This window comes from Apus apus, chromosome 12, assembly GCF_020740795.1.
Source record: "Apus apus isolate bApuApu2 chromosome 12, bApuApu2.pri.cur, whole genome shotgun sequence".
NCBI classification, from domain to species: Eukaryota; Metazoa; Chordata; class Aves; order Apodiformes; family Apodidae; genus Apus; species Apus apus.
The window spans coordinates 7,008,519-7,029,278 of record NC_067293.1 but is presented as its reverse complement, the minus strand read 5'-3'; the positions used below and the strand labels follow the sequence as shown (position 1 = coordinate 7,029,278).

Sequence of the window (20,760 nt, the reverse complement as noted above, 5' to 3'; positions counted from 1 at the left end):
TAAACCCTTACAACATTTGGCCTTCCAGACAGAAATAAAACAAAGAACCATCTCTCTGGTTCACACTGTTTAATTAGAGGCATAATATCCATCAATCTATTTATTTTTCACAACAAATTAGCCTTTTAGCCATTTAATTTGATTCACAAGGACCTGAATATAAAAGAATTCCCTGAAACCAGCAACAAGTTGAGTGATTACGCTCCTGAAATAACACATATGTGTCAAATCTGACCTAAAAAGTAAATAGACCATGCAGGCAGATATGACTGTTATGTGCCTGTTGAGTGAAAAAAACATTAGAAAAGCTATCCAACTCTATTCTAAATTTAAAGTAAATGAACTGAAATTGAGAAATTTCATTTGCATTTTAACCTGGTATACTCTGTGCTTCCACTACAATAGCATTTTCAGCAACAAAACATAGATATCTCAAAGTTAAAATTTATATAAATCATAGCCTGTATAAACAAACCAAATTATATAATTTCATTCTATAAGGGACATATAGGAGGGAATGGACTTTGCTTCTTTCATAAATGTCCTCTCTAGACCCTACATACTACGTGACATTAAATTTTTTAACAGTAAAAAGTCATGTTTACTGATCGTTTTTCAACTGGAGGTAACACCATAGTCTGATGAAGATGCAGAAAATCATTAAACCTGTGAACTGTCAAGGCCTCTACTGAAGAGATTCCTATTTTGTCCCATGTGTCTTACCACAGTGCTATGGGACCGTACTAAGGAAGACAGAAGAATATGTCAGGGATTACAAGGCACACTACTAACTGATAAAGCAGTATACAGAAAAAGTTCAGCAGTCAACCCACACTTTTCTGAGTTAACTAACTGGTATCACAGGCAGAGTATAAAACAGGATAGAAAAGGAGCCCCATATTCTAAGTGTTAACATAAATTGTATAATAATATACATGTATAATAATATACATATATAATAATATATACGTGATACTACTGTTTAATAGAGAGAGCATTTGTACCAATGTGGATTGATCTTTGTTATTTATCACCCTTTGTAGGAAGGATCCACAGTCAACCTCTTTCTCCATTCCACCTGCACAGTAGACCACTTGAGTAAAGAGAGAGGGCTGGATTCATGATGCCACAGAGATATATATTGAGATAGACTTTGGTGCCTGTATGAAATACAGGCACAAACTGAGGCTGTATTTAGAAGATGGCAATCCATTCCAACCTTCTTTCCCAACACAGTAGATGCCAGCCGCTCCTGACCTATGGTGCTGGCTGCTCCCCAAGTAGCATTCCTCCCTTGGACAACCAACAAACTGCATTCTGGGCATGTACCCCCCTGGCAAACATTTTGGTGGCATGATGTCAGGGTTTTGACAGTGGCAATATCAGCATTCAACAAATCAGGTTTTCCAGTGTCCATTTATCGAAGTCATTCCATATTGTTGCTGACTGATTCATATTTATAATGATAAAAGATTTGCATTAACATCTAGCCCTCTACAAAGGGTTTATTACTGAAATGCCAATTCAACCATAGCTGTAATGACCCTATTTTATAATGCACATATTTCAGGCACTTTTGCAAATGGTTTAAAAAAATGGAGCAGTTAAATTATGCTACTAACATAATATGAATGTGTCATCACACCCTATCAAGCAATTTCATATCAAACAACGATGTGATAGGAATTTTGCTGCTATGATACAAAAAAAAAGGAACTTGGAGAAAAAGAAGTGCAGTACTAGAACAAGAATGCCCTACATCACCTTACATTCAGCAACATGGAGAGTTATGAGAAAGTCTAACAGACAGATGAAAGATGAAGACAGACTGACATCTTATTAGTTGTCTTCTCCTCTGGTTTGTAAATATTAAATGGAGGGTCTCAATTTTACCATGTGATTTTAACCAGAAAAGCTGCTGTGTGAAACAACAGATACTTCAACCCTAAGGAAGCTTTATTTTCAAACTCTGAGTCTTCAGGCTTTTCATCATTGTATTTCTATATGCATTATACCCCTAACAATGCAATATACAAAAAGGACAAAATGTCAGCCCTCAATGGAAACGAACTCACCACCCTTCAACATTCAACAATCAGATCTTGTTTAATTTAAATGTGTTAGATCATCAGTCTATTATTCCTCCAGCTTTTTATAATGATTGCTAACACTGGCCAGACATTGTACACCTGGGTGGAAAACGTTTCTTTTTAAACAATGTAAGAACTAACCAATATGTAAACCCAATAATTAAATTACATTTAGCCACTGGCCATTGTTATTCTGCACTGCTTTCCCACTGAGGGAGCTACAGCCATCTGATTTGAACAGCAATCTAGCAGAACATGATTGTTGGGCAGAGCAAATTGGCTCACATCAGATTTGACTCTAATTTGGATTTCAGAACTGTTAATTTGAACTTAAGCACCTATGGAAGGGCTGTTAACAAGAGATGTGTGCACAGGAATTCTTCTCATAGCTATGCTGCTTAAATCCAGCAACAAGAGTTCCTTATAGATGGCAGATGCTTTCCAGCATGCTGTGCATGGGAGAAAACAACTTATCAGATATTTAACAATGTCAAAGGAAAATAACATGGATGCACACAATAGATTCTTGCTATATTCATGCCAAGCAGAAGTAATAAGTTTCTTTTCAAACACATAGCTAGCTTGGTACTTAATCATTCCAAGATTAAATGTACCTTAGTCCTTTATTATGGTATTTTGATGTTTTAGCGAAGCATGTAGGGTCAAAGTCTACCCATTCATAAGTTACCAGGAGATCCATGGAAATATATAAAGGCTGAATTTCATCATCATTAGCTATTACATTAATAGCACTAATGTCTTAAATCTTAATCTTCTGGCTCATTAGCTAAGGTAAAAGACTATTAGTATAAAAGGTGTATTTTAGCCAATCAACAGAATTGAAAAGGCTTTTGTTTTGTTTTAAAACAGTGTCTCTCTTGCAGTATTAGTTGTTAGTACAGAAACTAAATATTATTAGTTATATAATTAATAATGATTATATCATCTAAGAATATAAATGAAAGACCTGCAAACACTTTGGCTCAACTTAATTTTACTGTATCATAAATCAAACCTGTTAACCGAGCTGGTTGATAAACTTGGGGCTTTTTTCCACCAAAACCACAAAAAAGTTAGAAGGAGCTGAAGGAAATCTGTGGGTTTGTTGGGTTTGGATTTGTTTTCAAACATACATCAAGAAACAAATTACTCTAAGACTGCCAAGCAGAAATCATGCAGGAGAGGCTGGAGAGGGTCCAGAGAACGGGCAAAGGGATGATGAGAGGACTGGAGAACCTGCCATATGAGGAGAGGCTGAGAAAACTGGGTTTGTTCAGCCTTGAGAAGGCTTCAGGGAAACCCTGTTACAATTTCCCTGTACTTAAAGGGTGGCTACCAAGAAGATCGAGACTCCCTGTTTACAAGGGGTCACATGGAAAAGACAAGGGGTAATGGGCACAAGTTGCTCCTGGAGAGATTCCAATTGGACAGAAGAGGTAAATTTTTCACCATGAGGACAGTCAAACATTGGAATGATTTCCCAAGGGAAGTGGTAAATTCCCCCACATTGGACAGTTTTAAGTGACAGGGTGCTAAGCCACCTCTTATAAACTATAGTATAACATACAAAGGTTCAACCAAATGATCCTTGAGGTCCCTTCCAACCTGGCATTCTAGGATTCTATGATTCTAGGCATTTAAGTAATACATACTAGATGCCTTATTAACTCAATTTTGTTTGAGTATTACCCTTTTGCATCTTGCATTGAATTATGAACTCTATTTTTAAGTTCAGATGTATTTAAAATAATTAGCAATAGCACCACCAATGTTTTATTTTACATTTAAAATACGTTCCTTACTATTTTTCTTGTGTACTTGTTCATTTCCCCCCAGACATAAGTAATGTGTAGACAGATACATTGTTTATTTACGACCCCAGTGACAGTTAATGTGGCATATGTGCCTACAATGTTTGACAGATAAAATGAGTTATTTACAGAAGCTGGGTTTATTTTGTATGAATACTAAAGCAGCTATAGTGTTTGGAAACTTCTCCATTTATTTTCCCAAGAGCTTGTTTCAGTGAAAGTTGTGGTGTTTTGAAGGAGTACATAAGAGGATAGCACAAATACTCAGTCCAATTCAATCTATAATGCAGTCATCATCTGTACGTGGTAATTTTAAAGTGGTTCCTTCTAAATGTATTTTTATGGGTCTTGATCCAAACACTACTGGAGTCAAGGAGAAGTTTTCTGTAAGCAACAGTAGGTTTGGAATTCAGTCCTTAAAAATAAAATCTCTGCAGAAGAGTAGGTTCATATCTGGGTCCTCACCGTTTCACGTATTATGAAGTAGGTACAGACATTTGAGAGGGGGAAAAATGGAGAACACCTTTAGTCTATTAACCTTAATTATAAAGGGCCAGAACTTGTTTCAGTTGAAGCCAAAAATAACAATTTCACTGACTTTGGCAGAAGTACACATTGATCCTCCTGGACAATCTAGGGAGGTGTGGATGCCCCTGTCCCTGGAGGTGTTTAAGGCCAGGTTGGATGAGGTGTTGTGCAGCCTGGTCTAGTATGGGGTGTCCCTGTTCATAGCAGGGAGGTTGGAACCTGATGATCTTTAAGGTCCCTTCCAACCTTAACCATTCTACGATTCTATGTTTCTATGAATACCTCAATTTTTCCTTTTTAGTAAATAATCTCAAAAGTGTAGATACCAGATTTTGAAACAATTGTTTACATCTCTTTTACTTAAAGCCAAATGTGCAAGACTGATGTGCTACAGGTATTTATTTTTTTTCTTTTTCCCAAGAGTTTTCTCCATTTTCTACCCCTATTTTTCAGAATGGTTCAGAACATTCTCACAAAACATGGCAGACAATGTCAGTGGCAGAGATGGCTGCTTACTGCCTTGGGTCTAAACCTGCTGCCTATGAAGAGCAGTGTTTGTTGTGCAAGCATGTTATGCAAAATGCTGCAACTTTAAGAGCCCATTGTCAAAGGTAACCCCTAAGGAGACTTGCGTAACACCCACATGCAAAAATGCCACTGTTGGCTTTTTGGTGGTGTTTTGGTTTTTTTTGTTTGTTTGTTGTTTATTTTAAAAAGGGAACTCTGTAATTTTCCAAATGCTTTTTTGCAAGAGCAACCTCAATAGAGCTGTGTGCACATTTTGCTTGATTTTCAAATGGCTTTATAGACATCGTATATGGTCTGTATTTTTATACACACATACAAACTCTTGCCACAGCTATCCAGGCCTTGAAACTTTTGGAACCCTTTCAAGGAATACTTGTCCTGCCTATTGTGGGCAGACCTGAGTTATTTCAGCCTCCTGTGTTTCAGGCTGGAAAAAAAAACAACTGTAAGCCTGAGGTGAAGCTCTCAGCACAGTTTATTAGCTCAGACACAGAGCTGTGGTAACTGCAGTCCTGTGGCCTTTTTTCCTTCCTCAGAGGAGAGAGAAAGCAATCATTTCACAAAGGAAAACTCTGTTCCAAAATACCTGTTATATTCTCTGTCCAATATGACACCCAATCCAAGGTGAGACCTTGCCACAATGGTGCAGGAATAAAATAATCCATATGCGAGGTCCAGCCGTCACCACCATAAAAATACAATTAAAATTTGGCAACAAGGCATTTTAATACCTTCTCTTATACACATACACAAATACAGAGGCTTTGGCTCTACACCTTACACTTGTGTGCCACAATCAGCTCAAGGTTTAAGAGCAGCTTGCTAACTTAAAGCTTCCAAACAAAAGATACTGGATTGTTTCTCACGTACCAAGCATTCACTTAAAATGTTCAGGCTTTTCTATTACAACAGAGTACAGGCTGTGCTGATATCACAGCCACAGCTATCTGCAACATGCATCTGATGGTATATAAGAGGAAACTGGAGTTGGGCAGAAGTCTCATGCACAGCTTACCTGTCCTTAGAGTGGATGTATTAGTGATCTGATCTAAAAACACATTATTGCTGACACTGCTACTTCCCTGTAAATGGTGCAGACAAGTCACAGGAAGAGGCTGAGACAACTGAGAAGTCAGCAAAGAGAATATCCTCCAGGTTTTATGTTTGTCCAGGTGGCCATCCTGCTGCCTTTCTACCTCAGGATTGCACCGTCTCCATCTCCTCCAGCTCCTGAAGCACACAGCTCTGCTCCCTACACCATAGGCAACAAGCCAAAATTCCCTCCTCCTTCCTCCCTCTGGCTCCCACACCACAGACCCGCACCCTTCCCCACAGCAGGCGAACCAGTGAGTTCTGGCAGCCATGGGACACCAGTACTGTGGGCAAAGCTTATCTTGCTTTGTTTGGAGGGGGACTAAGTGTGAAAGTAGCTGTGGGAACAAAGAAGAATTTAAGAAGTAGTTGTATGAACCCACTCAGCAAGACACAAACAAGCAATGCCAGTAAATTTAGGCATTGAACAGAACAGAGAACTTTCAGTGGAAAACTAATTCCCTTGGGTCTCACTTCTAGAGGAGGGACCAGAAATGACAATTGTTAGGGCCTGTGATATTTGTCTGTATTCAGGGCCAAAATCAGAAACCAGATGTAGTGAAGATCTCCACGTGGCTTTATGTCAGAGGAGAGGAGGCAACAAAATGTCTTAATTCCTTTCGACTTTGTCATGTGTGATCTGTTGTGAAACCACAGCACTGTGCCAGGGAAAGCCTTTTCAGCCTCTGAATTGCAAGTGTGTGTGTAGGGCTAAGTGGTCATATGACTATGTACTGCTTATCTATAATTTTGCATCTGGATTTGTACATATGCACAGAGAGAACAAACCCATGATATCACTGCCAGAAAAACAATCATCTATGAAGTATCCAAAAGCTCAACTTCACAAACACAGTGCAGAAGTCAACTTTATTTCCAGTACTTTGAAGAACCAGGTACCTAGAGAAAGGCAAATAAGATGAAAGTTTAAAGCTCAGCTCACTGCAATCACATCTTTACATGGGGCAGTGCCCCATGTCAGAGAATGGGAAAAAGAATGAAATACAGGGCCTTTACATAGTCAACATCCCAAGTGAACTTGGCCTTGTTAAAGGACAATCCTCACAATGATTTATCTGTAAACAGTATTTCCTATGTATTTGACACAAATAGCCTTTTCTTCGGCAGAGCTGCATGTCTTCTTATTCCAGCTATTTGTTCTTGAACAAACATATTTATTGTGGCTAATGAAAGGGGAAATCCCTCTCTCTGTTCATGTCTCTGTTCCTTTTTGTCCTTCAGTGACCTGACATGTGCCTCACCCTAGAAACCAAAATGACTGGAGCAGCCAAGAACAAGGAGAATTGTTCTGGGCTCCTACTTCTGAAACCGCATGCAAGATTTATCATGGAAAATCTCCCACACTAGGCTGTAAAAAACAGCTCCCTTTTAACATGCTTAGTTATGGAAGTTCCCTCCATCACTTACAGAAGTTTTCCCTTCTGAAAGAGCTAGACTTAGGCTCTCCCTGTAGAGGTGCAGCCCGTGGGGAGAAGGCGGCAGAGTCCTTTCCATTCTTGCCAGCTGCTCATATAGGTGTTAATAGTTCTTACAGGCAAGCTATAGAAGTCAGTCACCCTTTTTATAACACCATGACAGTTAATTTTATCCCAGGCCACAACCTGTCCTAGTGTGAGAGAATTAAGCTGTACCTACAGTAGTAAGTGCAGCACAATAGGAGTTGATCTGTGGGGAGAAAGTTGGTGTCAAGAGGCCACTGAACACAGTGTATGTCTTGAAGGAAAGGAGGTGATGGAACGGGCTCTGTGGTACTAGTCTGACTTCTCCTGAGCACTAGAGAGCATCTTAGTGGAGCACGTTACAGGCAACCCTGCAGAGCTTCTCTTGTTTTCCTTTCAACCTAAGGAACTTTAGTTCACATACCCTGAGACCACTTCCCAATGAAACAAAGAACAGCAACTCAGGAAGATCAGATTTGTTCTCCAAAGTGTGCTCCTAAGATAAACTAAAATGCTAACAAAATGCACCCTTTTTCTTTCTAGTGCCTGGCTCTTGTAACCAAAGTCAACGGTAACACGCTATTCCTGATTTAGCCAAACATCCGAAATACAGTTGCTTATCTGAAGGCTTCATGACAGCTAATACACTGGCTCATAGAAAGTGGGATGAGAATTTTAAGTAAACAGGCCATCTCTCACAAGATCTGATACTTGGGACCAGGGACATAAAATATGAAGCGTACTAATAAAAGCAGAAGAATTATTATCAAAATAAATCAAATCCATTCGATACATCAAAATATATTAAAAACTGTATCAAACAATTTTCTTGATGAAATGCAGGTGCAGTTACATCTTAATAAAATGTGTTTACGGAAAAAGCATTTGAAAAATTCAATTTTTCTCTTGCTCTGAAGAGCAATCATTCTTTATACCCCTGCTACATCCTATTCCTGCTGTTAGTCCTAAATAAGTCCTATTCAGACTGATCATTCATGGCCCAGTTTTGCTGCTTCTATTCAAAATCAGAAAGCCTTAGTCCTCATGTGGAAGCAGTGGGATTACTTGGACAGCAACGCCAACACCCAAGGGTAAAAAAGGTCTCACCTGGCAGTACTTTACAATAACCTCTACACCCCTTACAGAAGGGTCTGCTCCTCAGTCTGGTTTATTTTATTCATCTGGAGTACAGCAAGTGGGGTACTTTATGTTTGAAGAAACTGGAAAGAACTAGTTTATCACTACATGGAGGGGGAAAAACAATAGCAGTTTTCACTACAAATTTAGTGGGATTTAAATGTATTTATTTGTATTCACATGCAGAAACTTTTTGAACACAGCCCCACCTCCATTCCACTCTGCACAGTCATTTTCTATCTGGTGGTGGAAGAAACAACTAATGGGAATGAAGAAGAGTCAACGATTGGCACAGACAGTGCATATCCCCTCATTGGCTTTTTTTGACTCCACAGACCTTAAAAAAAATTTAATTCTAAAGTTTTGCAAAGCCCTAAATCCCTGATTTCCAAACTTGGATCTGCAAACCATTTGTGGTCCATAACACCACAGTGCACGGTCCTTGCCATAAAACCATGTTAAATGTTGACCTTTGTGATCATTGTATTGGGCAGCAAATGATGTGGTTGCTAGGATAATTGCTTTGAATAAAAATTACATTTTAATATTTCCCTAGCTAAATTTGTGCCATATTTCATGTTAATGTGTAACTGCATGTGTTGGTGGGAAGAGAAGATGTTACAATCTCTTTTTTCCTCAATGCAAAATATACTGTGAGGTTTTGCTTCACAAGGAAGCCACTTAAAGCAGCTACTCCTGGATGTTCAAAATTAAGCATACTCCAGTGTCACTAGGATGTGCTAGTAGACATCACTTGTTTTTAAGGGTTTAGTTTCTGATGACAGGGAAGTTAGGGTTTCATGGCATCAAAAAAGATTAAACCCGGCAGACACACAATACTGACCAGGACATGACACCTTCACCCAGGGTAAACTCTAAGTAATAAAATCCAAATCCTGACTCCTCTAGGTGACCTTAGGTTTTCTACGTTTACAAATTGTACATGTCAGTGGTTTACCATATTTAAGAAGGAATTAACTCAATGTTTATATTTAAAATACTGGCAAATGTAAATGGGTGTCTGGATATTTACGAACAGCAGCAGCAACTGCCAACTTGCCTTGTGGATTGAAGTGTCACAGCTTGAAGCTCAATGAGATATTACGCAACAAGTTTACACATCTGGGGATATAACAATGTGAAATTGTTCTGAGGAAGCATGCAAGGGAAAGCAGCATATATTAACTGAAATATGCCTAGACTGGCAGTATTAATTGGCAGTATTAATGGGGATTGAGACTTCCACCCATGATCACTGACTCTTCTCAAGAGATCTCTGCAAATCCAAATGAAAATAGGCTCATTAGCCTGGAAAGTGACTGAATCTGTACTTTCCTTGCCTCTTCCTCTCTCTGCTTCCCAAACTTTTTCTTATGCTCAATGGCTACTTGAACAGCAACCACAGGAAAAATTAAAATCAACACCTACCTTCTTCTGCAGTTCCCCACACCAGATATACACAAAATCATCCCCACCAATGTGACTGCAGAAGCTCAACCCTGGGATGCAACTTCAGAAAACTCTTGGAGGAGGTTTCTACATATTTTTTTTTGTCATGGAAAAGAATGGTCACTCCCTCCCTAGGAAGAGAAATGGGGTTTCTCTACTCTATGGGCCAACCATGGTCTCTATCCTCAGTTAGGAGGCAGGTATCTATAATGTTATGATAGATATTGCTACCTACCTTGTGTGTATTAATTTATGAGTATGAACATGCCCATTTGTTCAGTCTCATTTGCATACTTAACTAAATTTATGCTATTCTGCTGCTCGCAAAACTCAGCATGAGGGAATGGGAAACAAACTTTGCAGTGACCCAGCAGGAATAGAAAGGCAAAAGTGAATTATTCTGCTCACAACAGGAGACATGGTGTTGGTACTTGCTACATCCTCATGATTTTCAAAGGAGAAATTTTAAAACTTCCTTTGGCCTGAGATGAAACTCTCAGCATTTTTAAACTGCCTTTCTCTCACTTTATTATGAAGGAACAATTTCATGTTTCTTTTAAAATGGGAAATGGATCACTCTCTCTGCCATAATGAAAGCCTGTTTTAGGTTTTTATTACACAATTTTTAAATGCACATTGTCATAGCATTTTGTAGGAATGTATTTACATTTACCTTTCTAAAACACATAGTATATTATGTTGCAATTAAAAGCCCACAAACTCAATTTGATGTTTCTTCACTAATTTATTCCCAAGCCAATATGTATTTTAATGTTCCAAACTGTTGCTAATTAACACATGGAAATATTTTAACATGGATTTTGATTAATTCCATTTAACAGTCTAACCAGTGCTAAAACATATGTGGTATGTCATTTCTTTCTTTTGAGGAAGGCATTGGCATTAAATCTTTCAATCTTCCTGAGCACCAAATGCTAATTTCAGGAAGATTAAATAACAGACTGCATCTACAGTTTCCTTTCTTTACTTCCCAGAAGGTGAAATGAACATACTTATGTGGGAGGAATTTCTTTACTGCACAAGCCAAAATACAGAAATTAGATTTTTTTTTCCCCTCCTAACATTGCTAATACACTAGCAATCGCCTGCCAACTAAATAACTTTAACCTATATCTGCAGTTCATGGAGAGTTGCCAAGTTAAATGTTCAACTTTCTTTCACTCTGGTTGTTTTTTTTCTTATTAAAGTATTCCCATATGATGTTTTCACCTGCAACTCCTAAATGCTTTTCCATACTTGAATCAGAGACTACTACCTTATAATGGGGTGGCTCTTGCCATAAAGCCAGAAATGCTCATGTAAGACCCTCCTCTGATTTTCACACTTTGAAGGTGTGTTATAAATATGATTCATTTGGTATTGATCTAAAATAGTTTTAAAATCTGAGTATAATTCTGCATGTCAATGAACTAAGCATACAAAATACCCAAAAGTATATACAAATTCTACTAGGTATATACAATCTATATATATGTATATATATGTGTGTATATGTATATATGTAAAATGTTTATACATGTGTATATATTTTATATATATATATATATATATATATATATATAAAAATATATATATATATAAATTCTACTAGGTATATACAAATTCTACTACTGCTCTCCCCAAAGCTTTTGAGGTCATTTACTTTGTGACATTTCATTTAACACCAATGGAGTAGCAGTATTCCTTATACTTAACTTGCACCAATAATAAGCCACGCATAAGCAGTTACTTTGGAATTGGGAATTTAAAAAAAAAGTTAAATAAGAATATCAGTTTTCAGGACACCATGAGACTGCCTCTTCACCAACAGAGGCACTCTAATTTCACTGAGATTTATTTTTTTTCCATCCCAGAAAGAAAACATTAGAAGTAGGTTAAAAATGAAAACCACACTAACAAATGCACAATTGGAAAGAAGCTATTTAATCCTTCCTTCCCCAAACCAAATATCCATGGCCAGTTCCTTTAACTGGCTTGAAGTGCCCGTTCTGCAGCCTGATGGGAAATGCGAAGTTCTCGTTGGTCAAAGTGGCTCAAAATCACGTTCTAAATATGCTTATTTATGTTTGATGTAAAGTAGGCAAGCTGTCCTCTTGCTAACCTTGAAAACAGCTTTACTAGCAATTGTCCAAGCAATTGGACAGTAGCCTTAAAAAGGCCATAATGAGAGGTCTTCAGTTGAGTGGTGTCGTATGTTCTTCATTTAGAAGTATCACAAGAACATTACTTCTCACAGTATTTACAAATGAAAAGCATATGTCTGCAACCTGTAATACTGCAAGAAATACTGCTTTTTGGGTTTGTTTTTGGCCTCAGACTTTTGAAATATGAACCAAGCAAAGGGATTTCAGTTTAATGCATGATTCAGTCCATTCTTCTTGAGAGCTCAAAGTCTGGGGGCCAGCTAGAGCTTGTATCTGAAAAAAGTGATTTGCTCACGGCTAAGGTAATGTACTATAGCTGGCAACTAAAGTAGCGTATATATAAAAAGGTGTGGGGGTGGTTAATTGAAGAAATCTACTTTCCATTTAATTAAAAAAAAAAAAAAAGATACATTAAACTGGCTTTGGTTCCTATAAAGAGTTTTATAAGTCATATATAAGCCTCTTGCATTTACTATTTAGGTTCAATCAATATGGTTATCTACCTGTCAATTTTTCTTGCTCTTTAATGCAGAAAGAGAGCAGCCTTTTTTACAGCTAGCTCAGAAAGTACTAAGCTAATCAATACACGCAGAGATGGCAGAATGATTGGAAACATGTACCAGAAGCTTCTCACTTCGCGGGATACTGAACCCGTCAAAATATTTTCCTAGAACTAACATGAAATAGAAGTTCTCCATTTTTTATTACTTAAGTGGGTGGTGACATAGATGTTGTAGGCCTTTTGGATTTGTTCCTAGCTTTGTATTTTTGGGAAAATTTGCTACGTGAGCATTTGCTGCTTTGTAGAAGCATGACACCAATTCTGCAGCAAGATTTAAAAACTCTGCCTTGAGAATCAAACATTATCTCAATTGCCCTTGATTTCCTGTCCCTAAACATTTATTGGAAATCCATGCATTGTTCTGGAGAACTGTGCATAAGATATTCCAGGAACACATCTTCTGATGTTCGCACAGACCTTACAACCCTTCACTTTACTCAGTACTCTCAGTAATTGTTTTAGCCCAATCTGAAAAGCACAGGCTTTCTTTCAGCTATCTCCTGCTGAGCTTGTCAATCTGAAATAAATTGTAAGCAACTGATTCCTAGAGGTTTAAATATACATACATGTATCAAGATTCTGGATTTTAATCCAGCAGAGAGAGGATCAGCTGTTATTGTGATCTCTAACCTCCATTTTTTGTTAAGAATTGCATAGGATTTAACTATGCAGTTCTCTGAATGGCAAGTAACAATCATCTGCCATCATATAATTTAAGCATGTAGAATTCTACATAATACAAAAGCTCTCTGCAATGTTCCAGACTTGCCACAATTCACCAAATGTTAAATGCAAGCTCAATATTAATATATATATGTAAGCATGTACATAAATACAGACTAAAGTGATGAGATTGAATAAAGAACGGGAAATAATGTTTATAGATTGAGCCTGTGGATCAATTTTTCTATCAGATTTAGCTCCAGGGCCATTATTATCAATTCTATGTCATGATATCTGGTGCATTTCTGCATGTCTCCCTAAAGTAACACTATGGCCTTATGGCCTCCCAGTTATGAAGGTCTGCTTCACAATCTCACCATCTCATAGGCTCAAAAGCCTGGGATCTAGTGGTTACACTGAATTTTGTTCAAGACACCAAACCATAAATTTTTTTACCTTCACCCTTAGAAAGTAATATTGATAAGTAAAATGAAGGAAAAAAGGTAAAAGAAATCAAAAGGATCACAAAATCAGAAAGAAACACTTACAAGACATAAGTAAAAGTCTACAGAGGCTCTGCTGTTTCTGTTTCTCTACCAGAAATGACCAAGCATGGTGCAGACAGGTCTCAACTAGCTCTGTGTGGATGAGTCAAGGTCTGGAAATCACACAACAGCATCCACTCAGAAGCAAGGATTAGTCCCTGAGTACCTAAGTGCTGCTAACATTACATCTGGATCCAGTCTGGGAAGTCTGTGTGAACTTACTATGAATCTCTACAAACTCAGGAATCACTAAGCCACAATCCAATGCACAATGGAGACATGCCAGCAGCAAGGCATTAACAACGTTGTCCACCCAGAGGAGCTGAAAGATGGATGGGCACCTCTGAGGGCAGAATTGGGCCCAGCAAACGAGCAAAGATTCTTAGAGCAACACCTCAAGTGACACAAATTATGTTATAAAATTGATTACTTCCTTACACATGGCAGAATGCTTCCAGGGCACTCAATGTCCTATTCCATTAAGCCATGATAAATGAGACCATATTTCCACATAAGTCTGAACTCATCCTTTAAATCTGCTTGTTCAAATATTTGGTTACTTATTCCCGTTTGTCTCCTTAAGGTAGCAAAACCTGTCTTTTTTTTTCTCCAACTCTGCACATTTTAATAGATGCCATTATTGCAGGACCACCACCTAGAATTTTATTTCTTCACAGAATTCCTCATCTTAAGAGTGTGCAAATTTTTGAGGGAATTCACTGAGAAGTGTTTGGTATGCAATCTCTATGTGTAAACTCAGCCACCTGAAAAAATGGATGCGAAGATACAGGAGATCCACAGAACAAATTACAGAGAAATGCCCCCAAAAAGTGACTTCCCTACTGCTAGTTTAAGAAGATCGCCACCACCACCACCTGGAACAGTGTTAGGATGGCAACCTATGGAGCAGAAGCAAAATTGTTTCAACAGATCACTATGGCTCAAGGCGGCTAGGGAAGGTTCATAAATTGATAAGCACCACCGAAGGATCATAAGCCTCCACATCAATTGTGTAAAGATTACAACAGAGCCACTCGCTGCAGTCATTCTGAAAAGGTTATGGGTTTCACAGGTGTGCACTGTCAGTTCTGATTAAGCTTAAACTAAACCAGTTATCTATAACATTGGATTGGAAGGAGTTTTATTGCTGAACGCAGGGTAAATCAAATTCAGGATGCACATATGTGGAAAAACACTGAGGGCCAAAGTTCACAGTCCTGACACAGGCAAAAAAAATCTAACACTCTGAACTCAGAAGATGTGCTTTAGTCTAAAAGATCCATCAGTCTGGCTATTGTCTTATGTTGTGCATCAGAAAGGAAAGTTATTCATCACTTTAAACAGAGCTTTGGGGTTTTTTCCCCTCTTCAAATTATTGTTCACTCTTATAATTCGGAGTGTTTTAGATTATTATCTGCATTCATTTCCAAAGTGCCTAGAGTTTACCATTTATCTGATCATAAGTGAAATTAATTAAACACTTATACTTTTCACTACACAGAATATAAACTAAAGCAGCTATGGCAACAAATTCACAATGTAATTTTTCATCTGTGTGACTAAAAATCTTTCCAAAAACAACATCTCAAATCAGAGGTTCTTAGAGCTAGTCAAAAAGACTGTGAGTGAAATCTTGCTCCCAAAAACATTGCTAACAACTCAATTGATTTCAACAGTGACAGGATCTAAATTAAAGAAAAATTAAAATTAAAGGAAAAAATGCATTCTTAATAGTCGATACAAGTTGCAAAAGGTACATTTTATTTCCAAAAATACTTTGTATTAATGCTGCACTTGGAAGTGGCTCTATTGACTCATAGTGTTAATAGATGGCAAAAGTGAAAAAATGTATTTGCTTTTGCAACATCATTATTTCCTTTGTATGTAATTATTTACTTGCCAAACAATGCTAGTGACAAATGGCAACAGACTATGAAGCCATCTACATCAGCAGATTTTTATCCTAAGGTAAAAATAAACAGAAACATCTGTAAAGTAATCTTGTACAAAGCTACGTTTATTAACAAATACATTTTCTAATAAAACACCATCTGCAAGCAACCCTCAGCTTCCACTTGATATAAATAGGCCTTTTACTGTTTTCAGATGCAGTTCCCAGAAAATTATTCCAAGCTCTACTGCAAAACACATCAGTCTTTGTTGCTGCCTGGAATGTTAATAAATAACATCAAGTTTTTTAAATAGTCAAACAAATTATTGGCTTGAAACAATTATTCCAATAGAAAAATCTGACCTTTTGCAATAAAGTGGTTTAAGAATGCATTGGTTCTCATTTCTAGTATAAAAATATTACCAAGCAGGGAAATATTTTGGGTAAAAGAGAAAGCTATGAAAAAAAACATATTGCAATTTTGCTTATACGTACACTTATAAACTGACCTTGCAAAGGTTACTGCTTTAGAGAAACCCAGAATAAGAGAAAAGTATATAGAGTATAAATAGTTCAATTGGTATCCTTATTATACATCTGTGCTTGGAACAGACCCGAATGTGAACCATCTGAAATGCTCCTCACAGGACTACTGGACTGACCAGCAGTAGGAAATTCAACAGCTTAAACTGTTGGTAGCAGAGATTGGGACTGGATCCCAGTATTAAGAGCTCTTCAAAATGCATAAAAGCTTTAATGGGACACATTTTCATAAGCATTACTCAGATCTTAAGCCACATTAATTCCATTAAAAGCAATAGGAATTTAGCAGACTCTGCAAATAAACTCCTTACTGGTAGAACTATTTGGTACCACTGAAATTTGAACACTGCCATTTTTCCTTAAGAGTTTAAAACAGCAATCTTTCTGTCAAACAAGCTCCTAACTGAAAATGGAAGAGAGAAAACTGCAGATGAACTGAGATATTAGAGTTCTCTGTCCAGAATTCTAGTTGGTATAAATATATTACACCCAACAGAGAACTAGACTTTTAATATTGAAACAAGCAATGTTGGTATTCCAAACTGTGCTTTTAAAACTTCATTAAATATTGCTACTGGGACTGTCACAACAAACAAAAGTAGTCATGCAGATTCTAGAAAAAAGAAACATTTTATACTGTAATTCCATGAAATGGAACTGCATATTTGCCGAGAAAAATATTCAGTGCAGGAAGTACTCAAGAGAGAGATGATTTAAACTACTTACTTCACTAACAGGAGGAATGGTGAGCTTTGGTACTTTGTTCTTTGAGCTAGGTGTGTTCACTTTTCCTTCCAGCAGTGTTCCAAAGGACTGATTTCCATATCCATTCTCAATTTCTATCGGAGGTTTCAGTTCAGGTGAGTCATTGGGTACCTGGTCTTGACCATCCATAGGCCTGACATATGCTGTAGGCTTCTGCTGGACCATGCTGTTTTTACAGTGAAGTCCAGGTGGGAAATTCTGGGTCGAAAGACCACTGTTAGCAGACAGCAAAGAAGTGGAAGGAAGTGGAGATCCAGGACCATGACCTACAAACTCCAGCTCTGTGGGTGACTTTGAATGACTGTTTTCTTTGTAAGTATGTTCTCCAGGTGCTGACTTTGAATGAGTATGCCTCCTTGAATGTGAAGATGCTGCAACAGAATTGGCTTCCTCAGTTCCTCCACTTTTATGCTGCTCACTCTGACAATTATAGAGGTCTTCATACCTGCCCTGTGGCTGGTCATGGGAAGTGCTATGCTTTGTCCGACTCTGCTGACTACTGGACTGGCTTGGCTGGGCCCCACTAGAGTTGTGACCACCACGTGACCAGTCTGTTCTCGACTTCCTGCTGCTCTGGTGACTGTGTAGTAAAGTAGAATTAGATGACAATGAAGAAGGTGGAGGCATTGATGTCGATGAGTGGCCACTGATCTGATGAGATGGGATCATCCTGTTTCTTGGTTCTGGGAAAAAGTTCTGTTCATTTTTGTCAATGGGTGTCTGTGGGACAGAACTCTTTGGGATTCCTACAAGGTGGCTCTGGTTGCAATGGTTGGTTAACAGGTCCTTCATCTCATCATAATTTCCCAATGTGTTCTGAACACGGTTTGCAAGGGCATCACCTTTATTTGTCTAAAAGAATAAAAAAACAAAAGAGTGAGTCAATTCCTGATTATGAAGTTACTGCTCAGAATAGTTGTTTTAGAAGATGGCAAATGTTACATGTTTAATGGTGTTATGCTGACATTTAATTTCAATTACATTTTGCATATGTTATGTCAGAGAAACCTATCAATAACTGTGTTCAAAGAATCTCTTGAAACAGGCTTGCATGAGTAATACTTGTATAATGCTTCCCATTTTCTTAAATATGCTCTCAGAGAAGTGTTTAAATTACATCAGTTACGGATGTTCGGAGCAAAATAAGCTGGTTTTATGTCAAGAGATGTGGGGCTTGCACATTTCATATCGTGCAAAACATGAACGTGCAATTACTGGCTACTGAGCATTTGAATTGCTATCACACAGTTTAAGAATGTTATTGCTCTATCAGCCCCTTGACCCACAGTTCTGCCATAAAGAGAATCCGGGTAGTCTGTGTAATAAATGTATAGTGCCAAACTCTTTGCTCCAGTGTAACTTAAATTACTTTTCTATAGAGGGTTCAGTTTGACCTAAGGTATCTACCATCTGAATCCAGAAATTTAAAAGCTTCTACCCACTCAAATGCGACAGTAGCTTCAAATTTAAAAAAAAAAAAAAAAAAATAAAAAAAAATATATTCAAAAATATTTTCTTATAGAACATAAATAGACATGATTGCCTCATTCTCAGGAATTGGGATTCTTCTGTTGTCTGTGGGCTGGCTGTATTTGTGAATCATGCTTTTCTTTGAATTTCAGTAATTATTAAATACTGACTCATCTGTGTTTCACTGCTTTATTCTGAAGTATAAAGTGGGGGGTTTTGGTTCTTTCTCCTTTTCCCTTTCACTTGTAAAGAGCTGGACAAATAAGCTAGAAGCTATAACTAATAGTTAGCTAATTTCCTCTCTTTTCCTCTTCTAACTCACCTGAAGAACAAGCCTTCATACTGACCTTGATGTTCCATTGAGATGACCAGTGAAGAACTAAAAAATTTTATTCCTCATGCTTATTACAAGATACAAACAATAAAAACAAAACAAAACTATAGTTCCTGTAATTTCTACAGTCTGGAATTAAATGACAAAGTTACAGTGTATGTAAGATACTTCAGGATATGGCCAACTATACTTTTACTTATGTTTGCGTCCCAAAATGCCTTAACACCAGGCTATGAAGATGCAGACAGGCAGCACTATGACCTTGTATTTGTTTAGAGGGATGCACTTCATTCCTCAACAAGGATCCTACCATGCCACTCATCCCATTTTCCATAAGTATTAAACAGAAGTTTGAGTGATGAAAAAAATGGATGCATGGATTTCTCCTGAACTACCTGCTTATGTTACCCACTGCTGCATTAGTCAGGAGTTGAGAACATTGCAGAATTTTTTTTTTTCCTTTAGTACTGCACGTGCCATAAAAAATGTCAAAAAAGAATTTCCTTTTGCTCATTCTCAGGGATTGTAACACATATTACCACTGCAGTGAGGCAGTGATTTAAAAATTAACTGTTGAGTGTTGTTCTCATCTACATACATTTTGCCAGTGCTCCTAACTGACACAGTTAATAATCGCAGTTGTGGAGAACCACGAATCACTTTTATTCTTTAAGTCCCTAGGTTGGTCATTTTAGTGGAAAAAATTATATTCCAGCTAAACCAAGAATAAGCCCTTTGTATATGAGCAGTCTCCTTCAACTGAGTTGCACAATGAGCTTTTTGGGCAGCAGCCAAAACCAGGCTCTCTCTGTTCAACCCCCAAATTTAAAACAAGGAGATTCCATTGTGCTTAAGGTCCCAGCAGGAATTATGATGCGAAGTCTAAACACTTACATACTTGTTCTGTTTCCTCCTTCCCCAAACACTTTAACTCCTTATGGGATAGTGCACGGGAAACAACCAAGTATCGAAAAAAGCCTGACCACCAAGCTTCAACTCATGTTCAAGATACACTTCCAAGGGTGCATTTAACTTACTTTCCAGAAAGCAGAAGTAAAAAAAAAAAAAAAAAAAAAAAAAAAAGTAATGTCATCACTGTAACACTTCAACATCACAGCACATTAAATGTCTCTTGTCTAGATCCTCACAGCGGGAATCAATATTTTAATTTGAATGTAGAGCTTTTCAATTTCTATGTTGGAAGTATCTGAATCTCTCAACTTATTTTCTTTTACATGTCACATAATGATAAATGCAATTTTTCTTGATATTAACTTTTTTATGCAGAATGTTCACATTATGGGGATAAAAGACACTGTATAAATGTTAGGTATTATTTGTAGCCATTTACTGGGACCATTAATAAAAATATATTTTCCGAAAAGCATAGAGATTAAACTAATTTAAATATCCTTAGCATATGTACTAAAGCTCACATCCAATAGTTATTTAAGTCAATGGAAGGAATATTACTCTTTTCAATGGCTTTTGGACTAGATGTTAAAGCAAAATAAAAAACGGTAAACGTGAGTGGTTATTTGGCTTATGCTTAAATAAAACTAGAGCACACAACTAAGACCAGATTTGTTCATCACAACCTGAACAAGCTTAGGTATGTAGTGCAGTGTACTACCTGAATTTAAGATATAAAGCATAACATTAATGATTTTAATTCCTCAACAAATTCAGGGCTCTTGTGAGAAGCAGAGTATTCTTTACAAGTCTGG

At 37.5% G+C, this 20,760-nt stretch overlaps 1 protein-coding gene across 4 annotated transcripts in view; it reads right to left on the bottom strand.

Moving 5' to 3' along the window:
• The window catches only part of AFF2 (ALF transcription elongation factor 2), a 334,526-nt gene that overhangs the window by 222,323 nt on the left and 91,443 nt on the right, over positions 1 to 20,760 (bottom strand). For all 4 annotated transcript variants that reach the window (XM_051630068.1, XM_051630071.1, XM_051630069.1 and 1 more), the window contains exon 3: positions 17,191 to 18,081. In XM_051630068.1, coding sequence (XP_051486028.1) covers positions 17,191 to 18,081 — 891 coding nt within the window. The remainder of the gene's footprint in view (positions 1 to 17,190; positions 18,082 to 20,760) is intronic.